This window comes from Myotis davidii, unplaced genomic scaffold (genome assembly GCF_000327345.1).
Source record: "Myotis davidii unplaced genomic scaffold, ASM32734v1 scaffold79, whole genome shotgun sequence".
Lineage (NCBI taxonomy): Eukaryota > Metazoa > Chordata > Mammalia > Chiroptera > Vespertilionidae > Myotis > Myotis davidii.
Window position 1 is genome coordinate 674,057 of NW_006294339.1, and position 26,238 is coordinate 700,294.

A 26,238-nucleotide genomic window follows, 5' to 3' on the forward strand; every position below is an offset into this window, starting at 1 on the left:
AACAAATTATTTGATATATTAAAAAGTATCCAAACACAGTGTCTGGGACTTAGATTCTTAGTCAATGGTAGTTACTGTTGTAATTGATAATTACCAAAGATAAAATGAATCTCAGATTCTGAAGAATTCTATAGGGCCTTAGGAATCATTCAAATAAGGTGAATTATATTCAACATAGTTTTAATGATAAATATATTGTGAGTTTTCAAAAACTATTGGTCCATATGTGATTTAAAGTAACACTTTTTTACCAGTTAGTGAAACTGGGTACTCCATTTTCCAATCGTGTTGATCATTAGAGGTTACTGATTATGAGTCAACTGTTCTCTTTCCTTTTAGTCGATCACAGGAGAGGTTAGCAGTGTACCATGATGGATTATTAATAGTTTTGGCACTGACTTTTTCTGCTGGTGCTTTATCTCATTGATTCTACATTATTTTTTCATATGTTAACATCTCTGGCATTGGGATGTATCTTATAATCGTTGATATCTTAGAATGGATGCAATAAAGCATTATTTTTAGATTAATGTAAAATCTTAAGACTGTCCTTCCCCCTCATCTCCTTAGGTTTGCTTTTGTCAATTATCTTCTCATTTCATTATGAAAAATTACTGTATTAATTTCTGCCCTTTTTGTTAATTCAGTAGCTTTTATGCAAGTGTCATCTCATTCTTGTGAATTTGACACTAAAAATGTCCTGTTTGGGGCAAGATGTAAACATTTATTGAGTCCCTGTGATTGGTACATAGATGTCATTAGGGTTATATTTTCTGAATGTTTATAATATTTCATAATTACAAGTTAAAAATTAAATAAAAAGAAAGTGATGAAAAGATTTTCAGGAAATGTTAACCAAAAGAAAGCTAGGACACAGCATTACTTTTAGACATAACAGACTTTAAGAAAAAAAATTAAAATTGTTATGGAAAAAGAGAACACCAAAACCCCAGTATTGCATAGATAACATTCTTTGACAATGGAGTAAATTAGAAATCCCTTAACAAAACATTAGCCACCACCACTTCACATGCATACTTCTAAATAATTCATTGGTGAAAGTAGAAATAATAATGGAAATTATGAAATCTTTAAACCTGAATGATAATAAGGGACCACATGTTAAAACTGCATCTAAGGCTATGATTTATAATCTTAAATGAATGTTATAAAATAGAGATTAAAAATTAGTTTAAAAATTAGAAAAAAGTAATGATAAAATACAAAGAAGAAAATAACAAAGAAAAATTTTAGGATAGTCACTTATTAATGTAGATGTCAAAACTTAAACAAAATATAGCATACCATACCCAGTAATCCTATATAATAAAAGCCTAATATGCAAATCGACCTAACAGCAGAACAACTGGTGGACTGACCAGTCGCTATGATGCACACTGATCACCAGGGGGCAGATGCTCAACACAGGAGCTGCCCTCAGGCCCCAGGCCAGCCAAGGTGGGGGCCAGGGTACCCTGATCACCCTGCTGGTCTCCCCGCAGATCAGCCCTGATTGCCTAGGGACCCTACCCGTACATGAATTTCATACACCAGGCCTCTAGTGCATAAATAAAAAGTTCTATGACCAAATAGAGTTTATTCTGGGACTACTAGGATGCTAACTTTAAAATTAATTACTTTACCATGTTAGCATTAAAAGAGGAAAACTACATGACCATCTGAATAAACACAGAAGCAGCAGTGAATAAAATGAAACATGCATTCAAGATTAAGCAAGCTACTAGATATCAAGCTATATTACAAAGCCATGGTTCTTAAAACTGCCTGGTACTGGGACAAGAACAGACATATAGACCAATGGAACAGAACAGAGAACCCAGAAATAGACCCAAGCCATTATGCTCAATTAATATTTGACAAAGGAGTCAAGAGCATACAATGGAATCAAGACAGTCTCTTCAATAAATGGTGCTGGGAAAATTGGTCAGATACATGCAAAAAAATGAAACTAGACCACCAATTTATATCATATACAAAAATAAACTCAAATGGATAAAAGACTTAAATGTAAGAGGGAAAACGATAAAAATCTTAGAAGAAGCCATAGGCAGCAAAATAGCAAACATTTGCCATAGCACTATCTTTACCGATACAGCTCCTAGGACAATGGAAACTAAGAAGAAAATAAACAAATGGGACTACATCAAAATACAAAGCTTCTGCACAGCAAAAGAAACCATCAACAAAACAACAAGAAATGAGAGCATGTGCTCAAAGTCACTGATCACAAGAGAGGCAAATTAAAAGGATAAAGAGGTATCACCTAACACTTGTCGGAATGGCTACTATCAAAAAATCAACAAACAAAAAGTGCTGGAGAGGATGTGGAGAAAAGGGATCCCTAGTGCACTGCTGGTGGGAATGCAGACTGGTGCAGCCATTATGGAAAACAGTATGGAGCTTCCTAAAAAATTTTAAATGGAGAATCTATTTACCCAGTAATCCCACTTCTAGGACTATATCCCAAGAAACCAGAAACACCAATCAGGAAGGATATATGCCCCACTATATGCATAGCAGCACAATTTACAATAGCTAAGATTTGGAAACAACCTAAGTGCCCATCAGCGGATGAGTGGATTAAAAAACTGTAGTACATCTACGGAATGGAATACTACGTTGCTATAAACAAGAAAGGACTTTTACCATTCACAACAGCATGGATGGAACTGGAGAGCATTATGCTAAGCGAAATAAGCCAGTCGGAGAAAAATAAATATCACATGACCTCACTTATATGTGGGATATAATGAACAACATAAACTGATGAACAAAAATAGATCCCGAGACAAGGTAACACTGAACAGACCGTCCAACCTCAGAGAGTAGGCGGGGCGGGGGCTTAGAGATCAACCAAAGGACTTGTATGCATGCATATTAGCAAAACCAATGGACACAGACACTGGGGTGGTGGGGGCTTGTCTTGGGCGGGGGCAGTTGTGGAGGGGGGGCGTCAATCAGGAAAAAGGAGACATATGTAATACTTTAAACAATAATAAAAAAAACCTGAACGCATATTAAAAAAAAAAGATTAAGCAAGCTAGAGATAGAAGAGACTATTCTTAACCTGATAAGGATATTTGCTAAAAGCTACAGTGTGCTAAATAGTGAGATAGTAGAAGTAATTGTCTTTAAAATCAGCAGCAAGGCAGAGATGCCTGTTTTTGCAGCCTCTCCCTCTCCCTTCCTCTCTGAAATCAATAAAAATATATTTAAAAAAAACTAAATGACACATCACAAATCAGTTCTGTCACTCAGTAAGTGAAATTGGATCAATTGGCTGCCCATATGGAAAAAAATAAAATTACTTTCGGTCTCATATTGTACACAAAAATAAATTCCAGAGGTATTAATGACATAAAATGAATATTTATACTTATAAGAACATATGAATAATGTCTTTATAATAACAGGACAGAGAAGAATGTCTTAATGCACAAACCATGATAGAAAAGACTAGTAGATTTGACAACATTCAAATTTTAAAACCTTTGAACCACAAAAGGACACCACAGTTAAAGAGAAAGACAGCCGTTGACTGGGAGAGAAAATATTATATATAATGCAAATCAATAAAAACAAAAGAAAACCCAAAAGAATGTATACAAGTAAGTAAAAAAGCAAAGCAAATTGTTCACCACTCTATTACTGTCACCTGGATCAATGCCTAGACCAGCCATGGGCAAACTACGGCCCGCGGGCCGGATCCGGCCGTTTGAAATGAATAAAACTAAAAAAAAAAAAAGACCGTACCCTTTTATGTAATGATGTTTACTTTGAATTTATATTAGTTCACACAAACACTCCATCCATGCTTTTGTTCCGTCCCTCTGGTCCAGTTTAAGAACTCATTGTGGCCCTCGAGTCAAAAAGTTTGCTCACCCCTGGCCTAGACTGTTCACTAAATACTTGTTGAGTCAATGAATGACGCTTAAGCAGGTCCTTCATGCAGCAGCATCTTTGGTGAGCAGGCTGAACCTTGAGCTTTCCTGCTTCCTTCTATATTGTAGAATCCTCTCTTCTCTCGACTATGTGCTCTTCCAGAGCAGGGATATATTACTTTTATTTATATCCTGTGCCTGTTCCTTTTGGGAGCTGTGTCAGCAATCCATGTCCCAGAGGAGTCATCATTCCTTTTTTTGTTTTTGTTTTTTGGAATTGGCTTAGGAGCCCACTTTTTTCTCCTTGAAAAGGGAGATTGGCTCTGAAATAGCCAACAGCCTAAAATAGACTTCCGGGTGTTTTGTTTTCCCCCCAAAATCATGAGAAAAAAATTATTTTTCTGAATTTGGCACCAGAACTATGATTCATGTCTGTAGTATGTTTCTGTGTCTACTAGAAAGGAGAAGAGGGAAAGTCAGGAAATCCATCTGGTTGCATACATGAGACTGCCACTCCAGTTACTTTCTGTCTGGAACCTGAATAGTGCTACCCTGTTGGCACAATGGATCATAAAAGCAAGGCTGAAATAAAAACTTTGAGATTTTGATGGCTTGGCATACAAATAACTTTGCTTAACAATAGAATATTGGAGAATTCAGCGGCTGACGGCGGGGGAGGAGCCAGGTCTGCTGCTGGGTGGTTGGGCCGGGCAAGTGTCCTTATCCCAGCGTTTGGGGCTTGGTCCTGTAAGCCATTGGGAGTAGCAGCGGCGAGAACGATTGGGTCGAACCGGGAAGGCATGTTGCTCTTCGTGGAGCAGGTAACATCTAAAGTAACTGGTTTAAATCCTAATGCCAAAGTGTGGCAGGAAATTCCTCTTGGAAATACTGATGTCACGCCAGTAACTCATGGAACTGAAAGCTCTTGGCATGAAACAGCAGCAACATCAGGGTCTCATCTGAGGGTAATACACAGCTTTCAGATGATATGTGTAAGGAATATGAAGTAATGTATTCATCTTGTACAAGTGGGGTCCCTTGGCCTGGCCTGCAGGATAGGGCCAAAGCTGGCTCTTCAAAACCCCCAAGGGGTCCCAGAATGCGAGAGGGTGCAGGCCAGGCTGAGAGACCCCATGGTGCACGATAGGGGCCAGGGAGGGACATCATGGGAGGTTGGCCAAGTGAGGAGGGCTCCTGGGAGGGCTCCAGGCCATGTCCAGCCCATCTCGCTCAGTCCCGATTGGCCAGACCCCAGCAGCAAGCTAACCTACCAGTTGGAGCATCTGCCCCCTGGTGGTCAGTGCACGTCATAGTGACTGGTTGACTGTCTGTTCCCTGGTGGTCGCACATCATAGCAAGCAGTTGAGTGGCCTTAGCATATCATTAGCATATTACACTTTGATTGGTTGAATGGCTGACTGGTGGACTGGTTACTTAGCATATTAGGCTTTTATTATATAGGATAAATAAAATATAATTTTTCTATGTTTGTTTTTGATTTTAATTTGCAGAGATCTGCCTGGAATCAATTTTGAGGGTTCAGATTTAGCTTGGGGGAAAAACATATTACACATCCTTCAGTATAGGAGATGAGGGAGTGAGAGAAAATATTTTTTGAAGAACCATTTCTGTAAAATTAGCAATTACTTTTAAAAATCTATTTAAAGTTTGGCTTAGAGAATGCCATCTCTGCCTTTATGGCCTTGTGTTGCAAAGCAGATCAGTGGTTGGAGTGCCTGTTTGGGTGTGTTGTGTGTACAAGAGTGACTGAAGCCAAATCTTTTGTCATGTTAGTAAATGATTTGAAAACTGAATGTAATAATGTACTTGAGTAGATTATTTTTCCAGTTTGATATGTAGTCTCCTTTTGACCTTACTAATATTTTATTCAACAAGCTTTTGATTATACTTGGAGATGTGACTACCAATCAATTTGATACTCTTGGAAAGAATGGGGGTTATTCAGATAATTGAAAAATTTGTCTTAGATCTGAGTAGGGGTAGGTCAAAAGGCCTACAGGGGTTTAAACTGGCCTGTGATTCCCCCTTCCCCGCTAAAATAGGAAATAATTTTTTTTGTGTTACTTCATTTGCTACTCTCTGTTCTTTGACTACCAACCCCCAGAAGCAAATTTAACTAACCACCTACATAATTGTATGTTTCTAACCACCTTGACCAGTCTAGTCAAATCATATAACTGTTCTAAATTTCTTAATTGAACAGTGAAGTATTTTACTCTTCTGTTCATGTATTTAGAAGTTTAGATCCCAGAATGGTAGAGCAGACTATAATTTATTTGTATTAGTGTTAAAGATGAAACATTGTAATTAAGTAGGCAAGTTTACATGCTAGTGTATGGAAAATGGCTAAAGTAGTAAAAATCATGTTGGATTAATCTGTTTTAAGTCATACCATTTTCAGAGTTCTATGTAAGCCGGGGTTTTGTTTTTTTAGGGATAGTTTGTAGCAGTAATAACTGTCCCTTATGTTAGTGAATGACTTGTATAAATTGAAACTGTAAATGGTGAACACTGGAAAGCACCATTGTGACATAGAGTAAACATCTTAGTAATATATTAAAATGAATGTAAATGGAGGTTAAAATTACATTACTGTGAAAACTCATTTTCCAACTCTAAGTTAAGCTGTGGAGATTTGTATTAGGTAACTGTTCAGAGCTTTGAAAACACTGCACATTTCTGTACAAGCCAGAGTTATCATTTCTTTGTAACTTATTCAGCTTGGCAATTGCTTTTGATTTGGTTGGTTGATAACATGATACAATACATTTAACTAAGAAGAATCATTTCTACACACTATTTTTTTAAATCATCTAGAACTGAAATCTACAGTTAAATTACCTGTGCTGAAATTTGGGGAAGTTTAAGTTCTTTTTTTAAAAAGTATTAATAATCATTGACTATATCTATGATGAAGTGCTTATTTTGGTTTACTTAGATAATGCTGCAGTTGGTGGAAATGATAAACATTTAAAGTGTTAAAACTCTGTGAATGCATTGGATTTAAGAGAATAAACATTTTATAAAAATCACAAAAACAATAGAATACTGTTCCACATATGGATTAGTGTAGGGGTTTTGCTTTCCAGATGTAAAAATAAATTGTATAAACTCAGATAAAAGAAGAGGAAGGCTGTTTGGTACAGTTGGTAAATCTCTAGAGGTGAGAGGTAGGCATGGAGCACATCACTGAGGGCCTTTGGTAGGTCAGGCTATGGCATGGCCTTGTCCCCTAAACCAGAACATCTTAGACTAGAAGGGGGTTCTGTTCATTATTATGGCAGGACAACAGGCATAATCTGGAACGGTCTCAGCCAAACCAGGTTATATTATCACTTAATTTGAAGATGAACAAGAACCATTGATTTGGTTACATATCCTACAAGGAATGGGAGGTTCAAATAAATTTTGGGTAGGAAGCTGGACAAGTCTGAATAATCTTAACTAGAAGGAAATGTAAGAGGTGGGGCAATTGCTAGATGAGGACATAGAATTGAAAAGGAGCATTGTGGTGGTGGTGATGGTGGTTATTGTTGGAAAGAGAATAAAAACTTGAGCAGGTGGAAAAGAAGGGGGGGGGGAGGAGAGAGAGAGAGAGAGAGAGAGAGAGAGAGAGAGAAATTGAAAATTGGTAAAGTAAGAGACCCAAGGAAAGGTGAAAGGGGATGGAGCCTCTTTTCCATTATGACAGGTGGAAAGGAAGCAAGAATGGGTACAGATGCAGGTGAGGCTTTAGGTGGGACGTTCATAGCAGGTTTAGAGTTCCTACCTGATAACTGCTTATGCTGTTGGGGGTTTAAGGAAAGTAGAGAAGTTTTTAAATAGCTACAGTGGACAATGGGAGAAAGATCAATAACAAGACAAGGATGCCCCCTATTGCTACTTATATTCAACATTGTCTGCCACTGTAGTGGCCGTCTTAAACCAGGCTGTCCTAGCAAATGAATAAAGCAAAAAAAGTAAATATAAGATATGATGATTGGAGTCAAAGAAATAAAACTGTTATTATTCATAGCAACTTAATTGAGCATGCAGAAAAATCCAAAAGAATCTGTAGATGGATATTAAAATTAGTAAGTGAATTTAGCAAGATCACTGAATACAAGGTCACTATACAAAAATGAATTGTATTTCAGCAATTAGTAATTAGAAAATGAATTTTTAAAAGTAGCGTACACTTACCATAGCACCAAGAACACAATTTAGTTACTTAGGAATAAATATTAACAAAAGGTGGGCAATACCTCTTCTCAGAAAACTATGAACATTATTGAAATTAAAAATGACCCAAATAAATGGTAATCCCAGTTTGTTCTCGGTCAGTACCATAGCATATGTGTGTGTGTGTGTGTGTGTGTGTGTGTGTGTGTGTGTACCTGTGTAAGTGTAACTTGTTCAGCTGACTCTAAAATTTATAAAAGGATAGAAATAGCCAGTTCTTAATTTTGCATTCTAATCAGTAGATTCCAGTAGAAATGGTTACTTGTTCTCACCTGCTCTTGTAGAGAGAACTGGTTATGACTATGGTGGTGATGTTGATTTATAATTTATAAAGGCCAAGAGGAAAACATTGGAGGACTTATTCTAACCTGATATCTAAATGTAAAGACTTCCAAAAGATAACATAGGGAAATATTTTCATTGCATTGGGATTGGGAAAGACTTCTTAAAGAAGACAGAGAAAGCACAACCATAAAATATAAAATCATTACATTGTACTATGTTAAAGGTAATAACTCTTAATGAAAGAACATCATTATGAGAGTGCAAAGTTAGCAACAGGGTGGGAGAAGATATTTGCCTAATGCATAACCAGTGAAGTATTCAGACCAGGTTATAGAAAAAAATACTACAAATAATTAGAATATGATAGTCCAGTCTTGTGACTGGGCAGTGGACTTGAACTATTTCACAAGAGGGTATTCAGATGACCAACAAACAAACAAAAATACTTAAGCTCATTAGTTATCAGGGAAATGTAAATTAAAACCATTATAAGAACCACTACTCACCTGCCAGAATGACTAAAGTAAAAAAGTGTTAGTGAAGATGTAGAGCAATTGAAACTTTTGCACACCATTGGTTAGAGCTTAATTGGCACAACTGCTTTTGAGAACTGTTTGACAATGTCTATTAAAATTGGCATGTGCATACCCTATGACCTAGCAAATTCACACCTAGATTTGTATTTAGAGATACAAACATATGTATAACTATATATGAAGGAGAATGTCATAGCAGCATGATTCTAATAACCTAAAACTGGAAACAACATACATGTCCATCTACAATGGAGACTACAAATAAATTGTGGATATTCATACAAAGGAGTACTATTTATAGCAACAAAGTGAACAAACTACTGCTATGTGCAACAACAATGAATTTTTACAAACATTATGTTGAGTGAAAGAAGCCAGACACAAAAGAAAACACATGGTATGAATCCATTTGTATAAAGTTCAAAGCCAGATAAAACTAGTATGTAATGTTAGAAATAAGGGCAGGCCTAATAATTAGGAAAGCTTACAAGGAGAGCTTCTCTTCACTGAGCTTGTACAGTTAGGATTTTTGTATATGTTATCTTTCAATATAAAATTTGTTTTCAAATAATATAGTGTATGTAAAATGCTTATCATAGTGCCTGGCTCATTGAATATGTCCAGTAACTGGCAGTGTCAACTCTTCACTGTACTTCAGTTCTCTGTGATGTCAAGTCTAGGGCAGTGCTGTTCAGGACAACTTTCTGCAATCATTCAACTATTCTGTATCTGCACCGGCTTGTTCCATAGCTACTGGAACATTTGGAAATATGACTAGTATGACTGAGGAATTTACTTTAAAATTTTACTTATTAATTATAATTAAAAATAAAATATCCACATGTGACTGATGGCTGACGTATTGGATGGTGCAGGTCTATGGTACTGTGACACGAGGAATGAGCGACTGAAGGAGAATGGCAGTGAAGTTTAAATGAAGAGGCCAGAATGTCAGATGAATTGTGCATCTGTACAATGAAGAAAGCTCAGGGTAATGGCAAGATCTGATTGGAGCAGGAGATAGCTAGCTCCATTCCAAAGTCTTCAAAGAAGCATTTGGATAGAGGAGGGGAAAAGTGTAATGGACCAGAAAAGATGCTTTCTTCCAACTAGGTTGTCAAAGGTACTTAGGTAGAAATGGTTCTGAAGCACAGCTTAGGTTATTAAGAGCCACAGAAGGAGTTTCAAGAAAGAAGTGGTCAGCAGCAGCAATAATGCTTCAGAGTGGTGCTGTGTGACAAAGCTAGAGTAGTGGGCTCATTGGAGACCTGTGAGAGCACAGTTTGTTACCTGGATGGGGAAGGAAACTAGATTGCAATAGTGGATGAAAGGTTAAGGCAAGGTCTGTTTTCAAAAAGCTCCTCTTTAAAAACATTGCGAAACTTAATGGTAGCTTGGGGTTGTGCTTTTGTTTAACCAATAGTGGGGAAGTGAGCGTGAGGAAGAATATAAGCGAAACTACCTGGTGTTTTTATTTAGCGTGTGAAAGAAATGTTTAGGCTGACTTAGTACATATAGAATCTCTGTGAGATGAAAAGGGAAGGGGCTGGGTATGACAATGGCAAGGTTAGTTGGGCCAACCTTGAACAGTCTAAATGGCATTATGAAGAAATGTTGACTTTATGTAATAGTTCATGGAGAGGCAAGGAGGGCTTTAAATTAAAAAAATTTTTTTTGTTAATTCTCACCTGAGGATATTTTTTCCGATTGATTTTTTTTTAGAGGGTGAAAGGGAAGGGGAGAGACAGAGAGAAAAACGTCGATGAGAGAGAAACACATCTATTGATTGCTTCCTGCACATGCCCTTGACCGGGATTGAACCCAGGACTCTTCAGTCTTCGGGCCAATATTCTCTCCACTGAACCAAACTGGCTAGGTTGGAAGGAAGGCTTTAAACATCTGGATCTCCTATAAGAGTCTGTGTTTTAGAAATATTACTCTGGTGATAAGGAGGACTGTGGACTAAAATGTGGCCAGACTGAAGGCAGACAGATTGCCTTATCTATCATAATAAAAGGGTAATATGCTAATTAGATCAGACGTCCTTCTGGACATTCTTCCTGACGAAGCTGGGGCCGAAGGGAAGCAGCCCGGGGGAAGGCCTACTCTTGCATGAATTTTCGTGCATTGGGCCTCTAGTCAAGCAAGAAGTGATGAGAGCCTGACTTAGCAATTCATCAGTTGGGGAAGAGTTGGCAAATTTGAAATTATAGTTCGAGAGGTGGAATGAGCACAATTTGTGGTGATGGAATGAGGGAGAACATGAATAGAACCTAGAGGTTTCTATTTGAGTTGACCAGGTAACTAGTGAATTTATGTTAAGGGACCTAGATTGGGGTGAGTTATAACAACTCTGTTCAGATATAATTCACATACCATAACAACTCACTCATTTAAAATATACCATTAATGTTTGTAGTATACTCACAGAGTTGTGCAGACCACCACAATCAAATTTAGAATGTTTCCAAAACCCTATAAAGAAACCCATTTCCCTTTTTACCATACCTCCTCTCATCTCCCCAGCACTAGGTGATTACTAATCTACTCTTGGTTGCTCTGAATTTGCCTGATTGCTATCAGTGAAATCATACACGTGGTTCCCTTGTGACTAGCTTCTTTTGCTTAACATGTTTTCAAAGCTCATCTGTGTAGAGATTTCTTTTTACCTTGTATTATAGTCACCTCTTTGCATGTTTGATCTCCTCCACTGGACTATAAGTGCCTTGAGGGCAGGGACTACTGTTATATATTCAAGAGCTGTATTTAGCACATATTTTTGTATTTAGTTATGACTCAGCAAATATTTGGTACATCATCAATTAGTAGGTTAACTCAACCACAAAATTAAGTTAACCAGAACGAGCTGCTCCCATACGTGCTTTCTCACTGAGGTGTGTCTGTATTTTCTGTCATGGAATGAGTAGGTAGGCACCATGCCAGTGGTTCTGGCTCTGCCGTTAGGTCTTTGTATGAACTTCATTAAATCATTGTGCTCTCTGGAGACAGTTTCCTTATCTGAAAATGGGGATGAAAATTTCTATTCAATCTGAAACTGAGGAATAACTAAGATAATTCCAATTGATGGGATTTGGATAGAATTGGGGTTCATCTAGAAAGCCTTTGAGAAGGCTGAATAAATATTTGGCTGTTACCTAATCCTCCTGGGATAGGAGTAGCCTTTTCTCATGGGATTAGGTTATTTTGCCCATTTGTGTCTTTTCAACCCCCATTTTCAAGGTCCTGGTTTTGGCTATGGCACATTGTTCTTTTGTCAGCAATCTGGGGCATTTTATCCTATCCCATGTTCTCTAGCTTTTCTCTCTGGAATATTGAAGACACTATTTCTTTCTTAAGGACACCAATCAAAGCATAGCTTCCTGACACTTCCCTTAATCCCTCTTTTCTTAATAGTATGCATGTAGTTGAATATAAACAAAATTAAAGTTTAAAACCCATTCTTCCTGAAACAATTTATAAATGCAATCCCCTCCTCCTCCCTTTTTTGGAGAGATGTTCATGTTTTTTTTTGAAAACATATGCTGAGTGTGTATTTGAGTGGTATGTATCAAAATAAATAAAATAGTTTTTGACTTCTAAGATCTCATATCAGTTTAGTGGGAGGAGGCAGACATCTGATAAACAGATAATCACAGTGTAATGTGAAAAGTGGAAAGCAGAACCATGAATGAGTAGTTATGGGAGCACCTGGAAGAAGTGATTGGGACAGTGTTTTGAAGCAAGTGTCACCTGGCATTTCTGCACTAACAAGTATAACAGAAGCATCCTGATGAAGAGCTGTCTGTGCTCTTTGAGCCTCACAAAAACCTGGTGAGGAGGAGGTTTTTGACTTCCATTTTAGAGAGTGATGTAGTAAAGCTCAGAAAGGTTGTGAGTGGCTCTTACACACAGGTCCTTGACTCAGGCTCTGTTCGATCCCTCTCCCTCCCATCACTTCCATGCCCTTTAAGCAAGGACAGAAAGTACCCCCCTCTCCTTTAGTTCTTCCACCTTAAGCAAAACTAGAGCCTCAGATTCCCCTTTTCTGTGTTTAGTTTGCTTCCAGTGTCTTCGTTGGTGCAGTGAGCATTCCTGGGCTGTAGAAGTGAATATTGCTGATGTCATTGTTTGCCTTATTGGGATTTTGCTCTTTGTTTCACAGGGAGCTGTGATTGGTATAGACGATGAGGACGACAGCACCTTCACAATAACTGTTGATCAGAAAACCTTCCATTTCCAGGGTGAGCTGAAAGAAGAGATTCTTTCTCTTCATAGTCCCAACTGCTTCTTTCATTTTCTTTTGGGTTGTTTGCTGAATGAGGTTTTGCAATTGATCTGCATGAATGAACAAACAGGAACGTTCTGGATGAAGAGGTGCTGCAGGTTAGGGAGGGATTTGTCTCTGCAGTGGATACAGATCTATTTGAAACGACTGGATCTGGCTGCAATTGGAGATTAAAATTTTAAAGGATAAAAATCAGTGAAAGGAGAGAGTAATGGGCTGCTGCTGCTGCTGCTGGCTTGTGTTTACACAAGGTTGCTGATTTTCTTTATCGAGAAGTATGGTTCTGCTTCTGCATGAAGAATCTAAAGACTGATTGTGAAGGTTGCAGTTTTTGTCCGTGTAAAACTCAAAATGTAGATTAAGTTGAAGCTACTAGCAATCTTTGGTTTAAAGGTTTTGCTTTGCTTCAAGAACTACAAGTTTGCGTTCATTTCACCTGCATTTCTGTGTCTTGTCTGCCAGCCGTCATTTCTCTGCTATTATTCTTTTTATAGTTAATAACACCAATGCCATCTGCCACTGCTATGTTTCGGCATTGCATGCTATGGCTCACCGGTAGAAAGGGTAAGGTATTGTATGATCATTCTCATTTCATCTTGCTTTGAAAACTCTAAACCAGCAAATAAAAATAGATTGTAATGATCCTGTCCTAATGTATCTCTCATATAGTAAGAGTGTCTATTAGCTTCATTACTAATGTTTTTGTTATTCAATCCAGAATAACCTCTATTTTATGTTTAAAGCAGTCCAAGAAACTTAGAAATGAGATTTGGAGATGTTAGCACTTTCTTTGAACTGCAAATGACAATGCATTGTAATTGATGATATATCAAGATAAATAAATGTTAAATTTACAGCTTAAAAATCTTTTGGTTATGAAGGTTCACAGTGATCAGATGTTATCTGATGTTCAGACAGTTTTTGTCCTTCTAGGCTAAGGTATTAAACTGCAGTTATTTTTCTTCATTGTCTTGTTTAAGAGATTAACACCTAGAAATGAAAGATGCAACTTATATACAGTAAAGATAAACCAGTGTATTCAAAAGTGCTATCTCTAATGCTTTTAAGAAAAGCACTCTTAAAAATATTTACTGTTTGGTCATATTCTTTATTCAGAACTGCTTACCTAATGTATTCCTGAAATTTTCAGAACATTTTTCAACACATTTAAAATCTTGTTATAAAAGCCCAAGGCCTTTATTTTTAGGTTAAATATGTAACGCTGCTTACAGATTAAAGCAGATAATGCTCACACACTGGAACTTTTTTTTTTTGTTTGAAGTTGAATACTTGAATGCGTTTCCAGTCAGAGCTGCTGATGCAGGTGAAGGCTGCAGTATGGAATTGAGCTCTGCAGTTGCTAAGGAGACACCTTCTGTGGACATCCAGAAACTGTATTGTTTGCCTGGTTAGAGAGGAGACTCAAACCTCTAGAGCAAAAGAACCTCTACCTTCTGATTTACTTTTAAATTATTTATGTTAAACTCATCTCCCCTTTAACACTCCCAGATTTATGTGGCCTGCTTGTAAGACAAGCAATTCTTTTAATGCATTATTTAAATGACAAGGATAAATAAGAGTTATATGTATTTTTAAATGGGTTCTTATTTCTGAGACCATCAGACTTATTTGTTTCTTTTCTAGTGAAATAGTAATGGAAGGCTCAGGCAGCATGAGATTATCTAGCTTTTTAAAGAACTCAATCAGACACTCTCTCTATATATCCAGAATGAATTATTTCACATTCATAAGTTCTTACTCATAAGAAATTCTTTGAAAATTTGATAAAAAGTTCTTACTGTCTGATAAATCTTATATTCTTGATGAGAATTGAAAGCAAGTTTTACATTAGCATATGTTTAAATGTGTTGAACTTTTTATTTAATATACCAGAATTTTTTAAGCAAAATGAAATGTCAGTTGATGCATCTATAAAACAAACTCTGTTTTTGTTAAAGTGAAAGCTAGAATTTGCTTAGATATATTCATTTATTCAACATCTATTTTAGACATTCTAGGTTCTAGGGGTACTGTAATGAACAAAACAGATGCCCACTGGAGTCATCCATTCTGGTAGAGGAAAAAGCTAATAAACAAGATAAGTTAGTAAAGTATAAGTAAATAAGAGAGTGCTGAGTCCTGGGGAGAAAAAAAATAAAGCAGAAAGGGAGAACATGAAATAGAAGTGAGATTGCTATGTGTGTATATGTGTTGTGGAGGGAGTGTTGGAATTTTAGAGCGGCTAGGAAATGACTCACTGGGGTGGTGCCTTTCAGTGAAAGAGCTGAAGGAAGTGAGAGAGCAAGCTATAAGGCTTTGCTGGGGGTGGGGATGGGGAGTACATCATTCCAGGCAGAGGGGACAGTAAGTGCCAAAGTTTGTGCCTGCCATATTTGAAGAACCAAGGAGGCCAGCTCTGGTTGAAGTGTAAATAACCATAGAGGAGAGTAGTGGGAGGTGAGATCTGAGACTATAGGGAGCCTGGTCATGTGAGGCCTCTTATATGCCACTGAAAGGACATTGAATTTTATTGAGATGAGATAACATGACAGGATTTTGATCAGAAGAGTGACATGATGTGATTTATTTTAATAGTACTAGTAGCCGGGTGCATGAAATTTGTGCACATTGAAAGGGAATTAATTAGAGGAATGTAATTTGGACTCACTATCTAATATCAATAATATGTGAGCGTGAGGCAGTCTGCATTTCTGAAATTCAGTGATATGAATTTAAGCTATTACTTTGCCAAATAAATGGAATTTACAGATATCATTTAAAAGAGCATTCAGCTTCATATTAAAAACTCTGGCTACCAAGTCAGGTCTGTTTTCAACTTTTTGCCAGTGTTGTAAATTATTTGCAATATCTGCCCACTTGGGGTTGCACGTCATGGTTATGAATAAATCGGGCTTGCCATACCTCGCTACAATTGCCATAGCATCCTGATATCGCTGCTGCATATTTCTGGGACTGCCCTCAGAAGATGGAAGTATTATCATTTTACCAATCCGCACATTGTCCTTTTCAGATCTAGATTTGAGATAATCCATCAAACCACTATATTTTTTAACTCTTAACTTAGATTGGTTGGCCTCCATTTTTGAATGCGAATCCACAATAAACTGTTCAGTTAATTTTCCTGCATTTAAAATAGGATTGAATGTGTCCCACACAGAGAGATGAAATCCATAATACTGCATTTGTGTGACTCATGTCCTTACATTTTGTCTAGTACTTTTGTAAAATGTGACACATGTCCTTACATTTGGTCTAGTATTATTGTTGATGACACTGTTGTCTCTGAGTCTTAATGCAATATCTGTTCCCCAGCCTTTTTCACCATGTGAAAAAGAATAGGATATGTCATTGCATCTAATGTAGGAAACAGGATATTGATTTGTTTCATTTGAGTGGCATTTGGATTATTGGGATCTGGTCTACAATGAATGAGCAAGTCCCTTTCAAAAGGAGGTTCTCCATCTTCGTTTCTGAATATGACAGCAACCTCGGTTACATGGGGAGAATTATATCTACCTGGGTCACTGTTACGATTGTATTTAAATTGCCATTCTTACTTCTGTGGGAGCAATACCTGTTGCTGCTGCTTCAAATTGGGCTTCCTTTTCTACCTCATGTAGCATCTTGTACGATTTTGTTAATTCATTTATTTCATGCATGAGGTTGTTGATGTTGATCATGAGTCTTTCTGAGCAGCCCTGGTTTTCTGGCATTGCTAATCTTTTACTTGTAGCTTCGGCCGTATCCAAAATATAAAGTTGAGCAAACTTCTGAGAAACACCATCTGAAGGATGTAAAGTTCCATTACGGTGATAAACTTGTCCGTGTATTCTAAAACAGTATGGCCCATACCCTGATGGTGATGTAATATTATCACCCATGGAAGCAAAAGCAAAAGAACTATTTATGGAACAAATATTTTCCATGAAATTTTTACTGTCAGAATCTTCGTTTGTCATTAGTCTTTTTAAATATGCCAGGTAGTCTGGAAAATGTATATCATTTGGACAGACTTTCCCTTTGCTACAATATCGGGTAAATTTCTCATCGGATGGTTTTTCATCAGAGAAATTTAGTGATAGGCAAACTTCACATCAAACAGTCATTTCACCTCAACTATGTTCGAGGATTGCATCCTCATATACTCCATTTTCGCCGAGAAGGCAGTTCCTACCGGTATTGGTAGTACTTGTTGATGACTGTTCTCTCAACATATTCGTCGCCACCACCTTCTTTCAACTTCAAAGGCACATTGGTCTTTAGACATTATCTGTCGATAACGCCAGTGTTTTTCCAGTAGCTGGTGTTCAGATACATCCTGTCGTAGGCGCCGCCTTCTTTCAAGATCAGACGCATGCTGCTCTGCAGACACTTTGTATCGATAACGCCTGCATCTTTCGGCTGCAGAAATACGTTGTATCAACAGTTGTTCTTTAGACATAGTCCCTCCTCCCTGCTGTCACAGTCTGAGATGCAGGTGAATGAGAGTCCTGGCTGTCAGGCTGCTGAGAGCTGTCTGATCAAAGGCTGATTCTGGCTGATTCTGTGGGGGTGGGACTTCCTCCTCCCTGCTGTCAGTTTCCACAGCTGTGATGAGGAAGCTGGGGTGACAGAGGGAGTCGCGCCCTCCAGCCACCCTCTCACTCTGCTCTATGTCCAGCAGTCTCCTGCTCTACCATGTCCTCCAAACCTCCTGTTCTCTGCCTGCAAGGTCCCAGGAGCCCGCGGGCATGGCTAGGTGCGGCGGCCTCAGCTCCCCGACTGGTGAAAGTCCCGGTAGCCCGCAGGCATGGCTACAGCCTCCCTTCCTGGGGCCGGTGAAAGTCTCCAGAGCCTGCGGGCGTGGCTACAGCCTCGCCTTCAGGGATGGCGAAGGTCCCAGGAGCCTGTGGCTGTGGCCATTGTTGCCTCCTGAGGAGCTTGACACCTGCATATGCAAATTAACTTCCATCTTTGTTGGATAATTTGCATAGTCATGTGGATTTGCTGGTGGGTGTGGTTTGTGGGCGTGGCTTGTGGGCGTGGCTTGAGCATAGCAGAGGAACAGTTAATTTGCATGTTTCTCGCTCATTATATAGGATTACTCTGGCCACTGTGTTGAGAAAAAAATACAGGTGGCAGGGACAGAAGCAGAGAAACTAATTAGGAGGCTTTTGTAGTCCAGAAGAGAGATGATGGTGGCTCTCATGGTAGCCTTGGGAAAGGGGAGGTAGTGAGAAGATGTCGAATTGTATATGTATGTTTAATCAACTTTATTGAGGTATTAACATACAGTCTATAATAATAAAAGGGTAATATGCTAATTAGACCAGACAGCTGAATGACCTTCAGACATCCTTCCAGACAGCCTTCTGGATGAAAGTCTGCAAGGGCCAAGGCAAGCCGCCATGGCTGCAAGGGCTGAGCCCCTTGCATGAATTTCGTGCATCGGGCCTCTAGTAAAATACAAACATACAGTTCAATGAGTATTGACAAATTTATTTGCCCATGTAACTGCTAGCACAATCAAGATACAGAACATTTCTGTCATTCACAAGATTCCTTTATTCTTTGAGTCAGTCACCACTGCCAGCCCCTGGTCCCAGTCAACTACTGATCTACTTTAAATAGAGATTAGATTTTTCTTTTGGAGAGTTTCACAAAAATGGAATCACACAGTATGTATTCTCTTTGGTCAGGCTTTATTTTAGCTCAGTATAATGCTTTTAAGATTCATCCATGGTGTGTGTATCGGTAGTTTGTTCCTTTTATATTGCTAAGTAATAGTTGCATGTTATATTAATTTTGAAGGTTGAACTGTATATACATGTGAGAGAAAGATAGGAGTCTAGGTTGACACCGAAATTTTGACTTGAGCAACAATGGAGTTGTCATTAATGGAAATGGTGAAGATTGCAAGAGGAACTAGTTCAGGGGGCGGGGGTTAGAGTTGGCAGGGTATGTGAGCATCAAGATCTTAGCCTTGTACCCAGTGCTTAAAAACAAATTTTCGATGCCTATCAAACTTCCAGATGGAGATATCAAGTATACAGTTGAGGTGCTGAGTTCAGGGGAAAGGTTCAACCTGGAGAAATAAATTTGGAAGTCTTTGGCATACAGATGATATTTAAAGTCATGCGAATTTGAGAGTAAAGGTAGAGAAAAGAGAAAAGGTCCAAGTAATGAGTACTGGAGCACTGCAATATTTGTTTAGAGGGCACAGAGATGAGGCAGAACAGCCAGACATGGAAAAGAAGCAACCAAACGGAGGAGGAAAACCAGGTGAATGTGGCACCTAGAAGCCAAGAGAAAGTGTTTCTAGGAGGAAAGAGGCACCAACAACTGTGTCAGATGCTCCCGAAGACCAAGTAAATTGAGGGCTGAAAATTATTGCAGGATTTAACAATTAACAGTCCAACCTGGAGAAATAAATTTGGACTCAGAAACTTTGCGAATGGGCCCTCCTTAGTATTTCTGATGCACTCTAAAGTTTGAGAACCATTGGTCTACATCAAGATATTATTCCACTCTACTCTCATAACAACTTACATATTAGATGGAATTACTCCCAATTTATATATGACAGAAGTGAGACACAGAGAGTCAAGTGACCTGGCCTTGATCTGAGATTGTCTGATACTATGTCCTTACCTGTCTAGAAAGGGTGTCTTGCCCTTAAGCAAACCTGTTGTGTGAAAAATTGAAATTTTTTAAAGATGAAAATTAAGGATAAGTATGCGATTAGTTCTTCATAAAACAAACCTTCACTTTCAAAGGACTTGACTGAAGACATCATTTAAGCAGTATGTTCTCCAAAATGATTTCAAGTATGAAATTTGTTCGCAAATTTATTTGATGTACTTTTAAATCAATACAAGTTGCATAACACAAAATACAACATTTTAAGCATTAAAAAATGTTTAAATTAAAAGACTCGCCAGGAACTGTAGAAGTCTTATTGGAGGGCATCTTGGGTTGGTCTGATAGCTGACCTTTTCAACTCAGTCCATTAGAGCATGCTCATTTATTAAAATGTAGAATTACTACAAATCAGGCAGTGGTAAAGGAAAGTATTTAATTCAGAAAGGTTATATTGATCAAGTATATTAGGGCAGCATTGCCCTACTGCATTAACATAAATCAACTCAGCATGGCACATCTGCATCATTAATCATTTAGAACAAGAGGCAGTATGTCATTAGACTAACCCATGGTTGCCTGCTTGTGTCTTCTGCTTTAAAAACAACCATTTCAGCCGGAACCGGTTTGGCTCAGTGGATAGAGCGTCGGCTTGCGGATTGAAGGGTCCCGGGTTTGATTCCGGTCAAGGGCATGTACCTGGGCTGTGGGCACATCCCCAGTGGGAGATGTGCAGGAGGTGGCTGATCGATGTTTCTCTCTCATCGATGTTTCTAACTCTCTATCTCTCTCCCTTCCTCTCTGTAAAAAATCAATAAAATATATATATAAAAAAATAAAAACAACCATTTCAGCATTATCATTAGTTAAAAAGATTCCATTATCTTATATTGATTATTGACTTAAAAAATTTTCCCTCTGCAGTTTTGTATTTTTGATATTTATGTGATAACTTCTCCTTAAATAAAAATAAAATAACCAATTAGACTTCATGTAAGGGAAGTATAATTAGCTATAACTAATTCTCTAAATAGCTGCTATAATTTCAGTAGGTGTTAAGTGGGTGAATTCATATATGGGGGTATGTTGTATTGTAGGAGTATTGATTATCACTAGTATGTCTTTCTTCTTCCTAACTTGCTCCCTGAACATTTGAAATTATAATTTTCCCAAGTTTAATCAAGTATGGACTTTTTGGCTTAGTGAGTAGCTAGGATTAGAGTAGATTTTTAATTTTTTGTTTTTTATTAGTAATTTATGTTTTTTTCCTACCGTTCCCTTCTCTATAATTTCTAAGTAGAAAAATTAGTACCTGCTTAGGAGAATTTGAGAAAATATAGAGTATTATACTAGTAAAGATAATACTAATAATCACTCAAATCTTGCTACCTAAAGATAATTATTTGTAACATGTTTGTGGATTTCTTTCTGATCCATCAGTTGTGTGTGTGTATTTTTAATAATTGAGCCATTTTATTTAAATAAAGTTTTCAGATTTTCAATTTAAAACATTGTCATGAACATTTCCCCATAACACTAAATGTGCTAAGATTTTTAATAGTTTAATAATATTTCATTTGATGAATAATTATATTTAACCATTCATCTGTGTTATACAGGTTATTTTTTTAAAAATAATATTTCTGAAACAATCCTCCCCAGTTGCTTTCAAGAGAGATTGTTGATTTCTACTCTCCTCTGCTTCACACCCCTCCTAGGCACTTAGTATTTTAATTTTGAAACGATGCCAACCCAATGTCCCTCCCTTCTCCTCAAAAATGTGTTTAATGTGTTTTTTTCTTGTTTGATTACTTGTTCATTTCTTTGCCTGTTTTTGTTATTGTTGGTGTGTATGCTAATCATTTTTTTCACATATCCTTTTTGAAAGAGAATAGAGAATAGTCTTAGACTCATTCATTTACCCTACCATCAGAGAAATTGCTAATATATATTGTTAAGTAATCTTTTTACCCTATTTGGAAGCACATTTCTTGATGGATGTTAGTGTGAAGAGTAAATTAACATATATAAAGAAAAGTACCTCTCTACTTTAGAGTATAATGTATACCTGAAAATATTCATGAAGGTAGACTGTGTGCCTTTTAGATGTAATATTTATTCATAAGACGTATTCATACATTTTATTACTTTTCCTTAAAAAATTAATATATAGACAATGAACCAAACTCTTACAGGCCAAAGTCTGAGTGTCCCATTGATGATAAAGGTGTACTTCTTTTTTTATCACATTTGTTTTCTTACTTCACTTCACTTCACTTCACTTCACTTCACTAATAAATATTTAATTGCTTATTTTTGCCAGTCATTAGGTTAGTTTCTGAGTATAAAGTAGTGAGCAAAACAAAGTGCCTATCCTCAAGGATCTCACATTTTGAAAATCATTATTCTAGAGGAGTCTTCCTGGTTGTTCAATTTCAAGTAGTTCTCTGATCCCAGCCAGGTTAAATATACCTGAGTTAAAGCTCTATCTTCTGGTAATGCCTAGAATGCACTCCCCCTTATTTTACTTTTAGACAGCTGATTAGCTGGTGAGTTCTCTAAGAAAATGCTCAGTTTGGCCAACATAATCTTTGTCTTTTCAGCCTCCATCATTAATTCTACGTTCAATCTGTGAACATTTATCCTCATGATCATGATGCTTTAGTTATCGCTTCTCGGCCTTTTGGCTAAGATCGAGTGTAGTATGATGCTTTAGTCAATGTGTTCCACAATTGGAACACATTGGTCCAGTATGTAAATCCAAGTTGTGTTTCATAATTACATTTTCTTAATATTAAATTTGGAGGACCCAGGAAAAAAAGAATTCGAATCCAGATAATCTATAAAGCAGCTGCCTCCTCGTTGTGTTGCTGTCTTTAATGAGGACTACTGCTTTGGGTGACTGCCTAGTGGGGGGAATCAGAGGATCATATAAAAGAGACTTGATTTGAGCCCTTGCATATGGGTGATTTAAGTTGAGTGAGGATGGTTGTGAATGGGAGATATATATATAGGAGAGGATGTTGGAAATCTTTCTGCAGAGGTCATTATTCATCAGAAGGGAGCATCTGATGAATAGAAGAAGGAAGTAGGATGAAGAGGAAGCGAACACTTATTGAAGGTGCTATTAGTGTGTTAGGCACCGTAATCCTTATATGTACCCCACATATCTTATGAGATAGGTATTTTTATTTCTGTTTTAATAGATAAAACTGAGGTAGGGAGGAGTTTTTAACCCAAGGTAACATGCATAAGAAGTGGCCAAGCCCTAACCTGTTTGGCTCAGTGGATAGACTGTTGGCCTGTGGACTGAAGGATTCCAGGTTCGATTCCGGTCAAGGGCATGTACCTTGGTTGTGGGCACATCCCCAGTTGGGGGTGTGCAGGAGGCAGCTGATCGATGTTTCTCTCTCATCGATGTTTCTAACTCTCTATCCCTCCTCCTTCCTTTCTGTAAAAAATCAATAAAATATATTTAATAAATCAATAAAATATATTTAAAAAAGAAGAAGAAAAAGTGGCCAAGCCTGGATTCAGACCCATGCTATTTTCATTGCATGGTGATACTTGTTCATGTTTTTGTCCCTTGTTAACCTTTAGTCACACTGACTTCTTTTTTCACACTGGTATCAGTCACACTGGTATCTTAGCCTTTTTGTAGATCTAGCTTCACTGCTGTTTTCTCTTCTTCTAAACAGTACAGCACACTTCTTATTCTTTTAGTAGTTAATGTTTTCATGCTATTATGTGGTTTGGTTGTCACACTTTTTCCTGTGCTCAGTGTATCCAAGTTGATAGTTGTCACTTGGCAGGGACCCAGTGGAGGCAAGGGAATTGGGACATTGGTCAGAAGAGACTGGTATTGAGTCATAGCATGTAGCATGAGGTGAGCAGTCTGTTACTAAGTGTGAGGGAGGCTTGGAAGACTGGCCCAGGAATGTTCCTTGTAGGGATTTAAAGGACAGTCAGTCAAATATGTACTGTTAACCTTCTCTGGCCAGTGTGGCTTAGTTGGTTGGGGCGTCATTGCATGCACTGAAGGGTTACTGGTTCAATTCCTGGTGGGGGCACATGCCTGTTTGTGGGTTTGATCCCTGGTGGGGGCACTTGCGGGCGGGGTGGGGGGCAGCCAATCAATGTTTCTCTCCCCTCCCATTTAATTTTATTCCTGTTCTGAATGCAGAGTTCTTTTTTTTAAAATGGATTTTAGGGAGAGAGAAACACCAATTGGTTGCCTCCCGTATGTTCCTCCACTGGGGATCGAACTCGCAATCTTGGTATGTGCCCTAACCCAGAATCAAACATGCAACCTTTTGTTATATAGGAGACGCTCCAACCAACTGAGCTACCCGGCCAAGGCTGCAGAATTCTTTTAATATGTCAGCTGAGAAAGTATACCTAAGTTGTCAAGGAAAACAAACCAACATATCTTCTCAATTTTATTCCTCCATTGCAGAGGAAGTCCTTTCTACCTAAGAAGCCAAATTGTGGAGCAGGGGGTCACTAGTAAAATGAGAATGGCAATACTGACTTCTAGAATTGTTGTAAGATTACAAAGATTGCATTTAAATACTTAACATGATGCCTGGCAAATAGCAGGGCTCAAAAAATAGTAACTGCCCTGGCTGGGGCTCAGTGGTTAGAGTATCAGCATGCAGACCAAATGGTCGGGGTTTAATTCCTGGTCATGGGCGTGTACCTCAATTGCAGGTTCCAGGGGCATGTGCAGGAGGCAGCCAATTGATCTCTCTCTCTCTCTCTCTCTCTCTCTCTCTCTCTCTCTCTCTCTCTCTCTCTCTCTCTCTCTCTCTCTCTCTCTCTCTCTCTCTCTCTCTCTCTCTCTCTCTCTCTCTCTGTCTCATCAATGTTGCTCTTTCTCTCCCCTTTCCCCCCATATTCCCTTTCCTTCCCTTCTCTCTGGAAATCTTGGAGAAAATATCCTCAGGTGAGTATTTAAAACAAAAAACAGAATAATAACTGACTTGCATAAGGTATACTCTGATTTTTTAATGGAAAGACTAGGAGTGTAGAAAATGACTATTTGAAGTGAACTTTTGAGCCATCTTGCAGAACTTTTGAACGTGGACAAATTAAGTCCTTTCCTTTTAGGAATCTACACTTTTTGGTAATGAGATAAATCAAGGTCATGCTATAAGTGTAATGTATAGTTGAGTGTTAGTAATATGGACAGGTTAGATCCTGGTGGACAGAGGGAAGCAAATCTGAGTTACAGGCAATCTGGAAAGAGATGCAATTTTCTAGCTTTATTATAGACACTAGAACTAAACTAACATTGTTCTAATATTTTTAGCATGATTTTCATTAAGAATGTTTTAATGTTATTTACACTTTGTACTTAGGGAATTGGTTTAAGCATAGTGCTTTGGTATAAATTATTACAAATATGAGTCCTACATTGTAGGGAGGGCTGAATCAATGACATTTTACTTGATTTAGGCTGTTTTATAAGATGGAGTTAAAGCTTGTGGAATTTACTGAGGTTATGTTTGAGTTTATACTGCAGTCTTGGTCTGGAAATACATGCTTTCCTAAAGAAAGGTGAAGATATTATATTAAGGGCTTACAGCTAAATATAGAGAAAGAAGCAAGGAGTTAATGCTCTCTCTCTCAGAATTCCTTGGAGATCTACTGAGGACAAAGAGTGAGGCTTCAGAAAGGTTGTTTACTGTGAATGTTGTAAGGTTATAATGCAGAAGTGCCTCTACTGTACTTTATACCCTGAAGATATACTTAATACTTTTTTTAAAGTCTAAAGGATTTCTCTACCTTCAGTATGTAAGGAATAACATCTTACATACTGTGAACAAGTCTTTTCCTTTTAGGAATCTATGTTCAGAAACTCTCTAAGCATTTTATTTGAAGTAACATAAATAGATCATTATAATTTCTTATTAATATGATTCTGTCATGTTAGGTAACATCTATTTTGGCCTTGTTTGCCTTGGAGGTAGACAAGAAAATAAAGTAGAGAATTCTCTTTTCTTAAATATATATATATATACTAGAGGCCCGGTGCACAACAATTTGTGCACTTGGCGGGGAAGAGGTGGTCCTTCAGCCCGGCCTGTGCCCTCTCGCAGTCTGGGACCCCTCGGGAGATAACGCCCTGCTGGCTTAGGCCTGCTCCCGCGTGGCAGAGGGCAGGCCCAATCCCTAGGTGCAGTCCCTGGTCGGGCTCAGAGCAGGGCTGATTGGGGAGTTGGGGCTCCGCCCCCTGTCATGCACAGAGCAGGGCGGAATGGGAGGTTGCGATGCCACCCTCAGTCATGCTCAGGGTAGGGCCAATTGGGGAGTTGGGGCACCGCCCCCTGTCACACACAGAGCAGGG

General features: G+C 38.1%; 1 protein-coding gene across 8 annotated transcripts in view; it reads left to right on the plus strand.

Annotated features, from left to right (window-relative positions):
- OSBPL9 (oxysterol binding protein like 9) overlaps nucleotides 1–26,238 on the plus strand; it is a 132,785-nt gene that overhangs the window by 22,291 nt on the left and 84,256 nt on the right. For 6 of the 8 annotated variants that reach the window (XM_006768298.2, XM_006768300.2, XM_006768301.2 and 3 more), the window contains exon 3: nucleotides 13,128–13,206. The exons of 1 other annotated variant lie outside the window; for it this stretch is intronic. In XM_006768298.2, coding sequence (XP_006768361.1) covers nucleotides 13,128–13,206 — 79 coding nt within the window. Of the gene's footprint in view, nucleotides 1–12,714; nucleotides 12,797–13,127; nucleotides 13,207–26,238 lie in introns of those variants that run through there. One more of the 8 variants, XM_015566937.1, reaches the window with a different exon arrangement.